The sequence below is a fragment of the Aegilops tauschii genome, chromosome 3 (assembly GCF_002575655.3).
Source record: "Aegilops tauschii subsp. strangulata cultivar AL8/78 chromosome 3, Aet v6.0, whole genome shotgun sequence".
NCBI classification, from domain to species: Eukaryota; Viridiplantae; Streptophyta; class Magnoliopsida; order Poales; family Poaceae; genus Aegilops; species Aegilops tauschii.
In genome coordinates, this window is record NC_053037.3 from 599,768,026 (window position 1) to 599,772,952 (window position 4,927).

General features: G+C 42.8%; 1 protein-coding gene across 1 annotated transcript; it reads right to left on the reverse strand.

Annotated features, from left to right (window-relative positions):
- Positions 1-1,228: 1,228 nt before the first annotated feature.
- LOC120971180 (uncharacterized) lies at positions 1,229-4,311 on the reverse strand. The gene is made up of 12 exons (XM_073495730.1): positions 3,832-4,311; positions 3,583-3,738; positions 3,282-3,485; positions 3,090-3,195; positions 2,973-3,037; positions 2,596-2,881; positions 2,304-2,476; positions 1,988-2,188; positions 1,776-1,904; positions 1,586-1,701; positions 1,432-1,507; positions 1,229-1,345 (listed from the first exon to the last, which is right to left on the reverse strand). Exons 1-12 carry the CDS (start codon positions 4,309-4,311, stop codon positions 1,229-1,231), a joined length of 2,109 nt encoding a protein of 702 aa, XP_073351831.1.
- Positions 4,312-4,927: the final 616 nt, after the last annotated feature.

The window sequence follows — 4,927 nt, forward strand, 5'->3', positions numbered from 1 at the left end:
TGCCAATCTACATCAGGTCCTGAGGGTAAAGGCTGAGAAAGACCGGGACCGGGTGGTGCTAGAGAGAGACCAAGTGATGAGAGAGAGGGACCAGCTGAAGCAAGAGAAGAAAAAACTTGAGTATATTATTGCAGATTTTCTCAAACAGAAACATGGGTACGTTGATAAGATCAAGAAGCTGAAGGAGATTTATGATGAATTTTAAGTATGTTTTGTGGTTTATTGTTGAACAGAATGATCAAGTCCTATCTGCATTGTGGCCAGTTCATTTGTGTAATGTCTAAGTATATTATATTAACCAATAAATTATATCACTTTCGAAATAGTTTGCCCTTGTTTGACCTGCATCCTAATGCGGGTTTTCGGCTAAGCACTGAAATTCTTTTGCTTCCAGCGGAGCTCTAAATCGTACTGATCAAGGGGGCGAAATAGTAGTTGATCATGTGATTGATGGTGCTACTGATCCTGATCTTCATGATGCAGAAAAGGAAAAGGCTAACAAAAATGCAGCAAAAAAAACTGTGCAACATGATTTCAAGCAACACATAACGCTAAGGGAGTCTGACGCAAGACACGAGGAAGATCCACCTGCGCACGCCGATCCCGAGAGATCCAGCGGCAATCTTGCACACGGGATCCTAGGCGGATCTGCCTACTCCACCAATCGCAGGATCCACGGGTGGCCCGTCTGCGTCCGACACACGGGCTGTCTCCACCGAGCGGTCGGGCGGGACCGGACCTGCCACGTCCCCCGCGTGAACTGGCGCTCGTCGACTGGGTCGCCCGCGCAGGGACCGGATCTGTCGTTGTCTCGGGCGCGGGATCCCACACCGGATGGCACGACAGCCGAGGTTGATTCTCAGGCAAACAAAAAGGAATTTATCAAAAAAAATTCTTATTGTTGAATAATGCCAAATCAAATCAAAAAAATATGCAAAAGTAAAAAAGAAATGAATTACTCTTCCATGACAGAAAAGAATGAACACAGCAGCAAAAAACATGAAGGTAGAACAAATGAAGGGAAGCAAAAATTTATTGGTACGAAACGTATAGTCTGACTGCATTACACATACACAAGTATGTGTGAGCGACCAAAAATCCACACAAAATCATGGTATCGTGCTTATTACATGAATGATAGAAAATCAAAGTTGTCCATGCCGGGAAACGTGCTTCCGGACTTAAAACAAACGACTAAAACTAGAATCTTGAATCATGTATGATGTCTTCACGCCTTGCTTTTCTTTGCGATGTCGCGGATTTTGTTCTTCACACATTCGAGCGTGTTGGTAGGTGAGAGAACCAACTCGGCAACGAGACGCCTTCTCCTTGCATTAACCGTGCCCTTCAATTTTTAGAACAAGGTTTAATGAATAGAAGTTGGTATTATACGACAATTGTACAAGTGTACGAACAGAGAGGACAAATTACCTGGGTAAAATCGGCGGTCCATCGATCCCCGTCCCAACGCTCCATAACTTCAATCACAAAAAGGCCACAAGAGTTCCTAATATATATGCAAACATTAGTCACCGTGCACACGAACATGTCTTTCGTAAGTAGAAAATGATGAACCATAACTCACCCGTCCTCTTGTAGTGGCATGTCGATCTGAGGTATGATAGGCCACTTAGTGACGTCTGGATATTTGCCAGGTGTAATACGGTTTGCCTCTTCCATATCAATTGCTATTGCTAGTCGCTATTTGAAAGAAAGTAGTAATGAGAAACCATATGACATTTCATATGAAGAATGCTCAATGTTGGGGAGAGTACCAGTGCTTTCATAGTGTCGAGAGAGAACTCGAGAGGATAGAGCGAATCAAAAACTCGAAATTCTTTCTTGAGGTTGTGCATCACCACGGTGATCCGGTGTGTATTGCCGACGTTCAACGGGATAAACGACTAAAATGTGGAACACATTTGTAATCAGATGCAATTATGCTTGTTGAAATGAGTGTTAATGAACTAGTAAGAACATATCGTACCTTATCACGGACGGTATACTCGTCCAGAACCCTACGTACTGCTCCAGCTCTGCTCAGCGCACTATCCATGTTGTATTTCGATGGTTTAGGGTTGTCTCGTGCCTTAGCACGATCAACAAGGTATTTGGACCTCCAGGCTAGACAGAGGTGCCGATCATGACCAACGCGCAGAGCCAAATGTGTCTGATAAGCATCGATAATCTGCGTAAAATAATAGAACATTTTATTTTCATAGGTGACACCTAGATTATGCACTTAAATAGCAGGACATGGTAATAGATCTTACGTCATCCGCCAGCCATGTATGCTCAAGTACCGGTCGTATACTCTCCACAGTCACAGAGGTGCCACGTTCATTGTAGTAAACTCTTTTTGTCATATTCTTCTCAGACCGAGCAGCTGCCTCCACAAACGCAACAGTAGCATCGATGAGTTCCGGTGTCAAATCGTCCTTAACAGAGCCTTCCATGTCATTGTCACTAAACAGAGCTGCATGATAAATTACGAACGTCACGAACGGTGAGTACATGAAATGGTAGTAAATTAAGCACTAAGATAGCTACTAACGGTGCCTCTAGTTGCGGTAGTGTTGCCGGATGGCTTAGTACCGCGAGCGCTTCGCTTGCCGGGCTTGTCAAGTTTGAAGGGGGATTCAAATTTCTTGGGAACAGTCCGTCGGCGCTTCCCGGATATAACATCGTCTTCTTTTGCGGTTGCTGCAGACTTTTTCCCCTTGCTCTTACCCACCATCCTGTCGATAGAACTTGCAGAAATGTCAATGTCGGACGATTCTGCTCGAGGAGAATTACCTACAATCCAAGGGTTCTCCGGTGTTGCGCCGCACTCATCAGTAGGCTTCGTTGTCTTGACAACATTTAACTTGGCTGGTGTTTTCTAGTTAACAAAGCAATAATGTGATAGGTTCAGTTAACGAAAATGAAGATGCATAATTGAGATAAATGAAGACAAATAAATGAAAACATACTTCCTCATCATCGTTGTTCTGGTTTACAACAGGCTCGTCAGGCTGTGTCAAATCAATCACGGGCTCTAGACCGTCAGAGTCATCCTTGTACACGAATTCTTTTTTTTTCTGGCGGACCATTCTCAAAGGAATCCACTTCTAGGTCGGCATCGTTGTTGCCGGAAGCCGCAGCAGCCGCTGGCTTATACATCACACCATTTTGGTTCAACTTCTCTAGCAATCTCTGCATTACATAAAAAATATTAATTAATGTCGGCACGGTTTTGCAACTTCAAAAATGTTGTAAACATAGAATTAAGGGTGTTTCACCTCGGCTACTTGTTCCGGTATTTCCTTCATTTGGCTGCGTATGTAATCCATACACCGCTTCATGATGAGGTTCATCATCTCGTCCGCGTTTGAGGCTAACTTGGACTTCTTTGCCGCACCAACGGCGGGCTTCATTTTTGGCTTTTCTAGTTCAGGTACTTTGCGCTCCTGCGCCCTATACTCCTTGGTTATGTTGTCTTCAATCTGCATGTGAAATACAAGTATATGTGATCAAAAAAATATTAATACAACTAATTATGTTATATAAAAGATTTAAGAAGTACCCAACGTAATGAATTACCTTGATGTTACCACGGCCACGGCCGTGGTCATAATCAAACTTGTCTCTCCTTGAGGCTGCAGCTTCAGTCCAATTCCTCATTAGAGGTTCCATGGACAAGCTAGGATTGAATGCGCATTCACCTTCCAGAGGCTGAACCTTCTCCCGGTATAGGTACTGCATGAATATGAAAAATTACAATTAGTAATATACAGCAGGTAAATTAGCAACCATATTTTTTTTGCAATGGTACAAGTCTGAAAGGTGTACCTGCGGGAGAGCTAAGTTCCCTCTCGGCCATTGGCGGAGGTGTTTGCCTTTCCTCACGTTGCGAAGGCAGTCCAGCAGAACCCGGAGGGTGAATGCATTCCAATTAATCTTGGATATACGCTTCACATCGTCCACCAATGCGTAATATTGCTTTGGTACAGTCTTGCTTGACATGGGAGCAAGAACTGTTCCAAGCAACACGAGGACAACTCTCCGAAGGAAATCGTCGTCGGCAGATTTATTTTTTGTGATGTCCACAATCAGATCATCGATGACTATGTTACCTGTGGTCTTGCTCAAGAATTGAGGCGGCACTCGATCTTTAACATCCTCACCTTCCTCACCGAGAATACCTTCTGCCGACAGTCCGTGGTTCTCCAAGGCCAAGATGCACTCAACATCCACGGCACCGAGAGACACTTCGCCAACCAAGTCTTGTACAATGAATCTGCCCTTGCTAGGATCAAATATCTCAACCATGTACCGGATCAACAGTGTACGCATCTTCAGCGAAGGTATCTGAAGAATGCTACGGAGTGGTGTTTCGGCAAGTGCGGCCCGTTGACCGGAAGATAGACCGGCAATAAGTTTGCACCATTTTTCTACGGCGCAAACAATTTCTCCGTTGATTTCATCCATCTTGTTAAAAAAATATACTTGGTTATAGTACCATAAATTATGTAATCAACTTTTTTCCTAACATATTGTTGCATGAAACATAATAATGGAATACACTATCCCACAGTAGATAGAAAACTATACAACATAATTTATTCATACTGAAACATTCAGCAGAGACACGTGCAGCACATAAAATGACAGTTTAACAAGTACTTATTTAACCAATTAGTTTCATAATAAAAAGCAACATAATTTATCTAATCATTTATTTTCATATGGTACTGTACAAATAGATATAAGAATCGGTGACAATGCCTAATTAACAGTAAATTGAAAAGAAAAAAAAAAGAAATTATGCATACTGGAACATGCATCAAACAAACGTGCAACACATACAATATTAGTCGGCGTCTCATAGTTGCAACATGCATGTCTTAGGGCATTGCTATAACTTAAAGTGACTATGCTATAACTA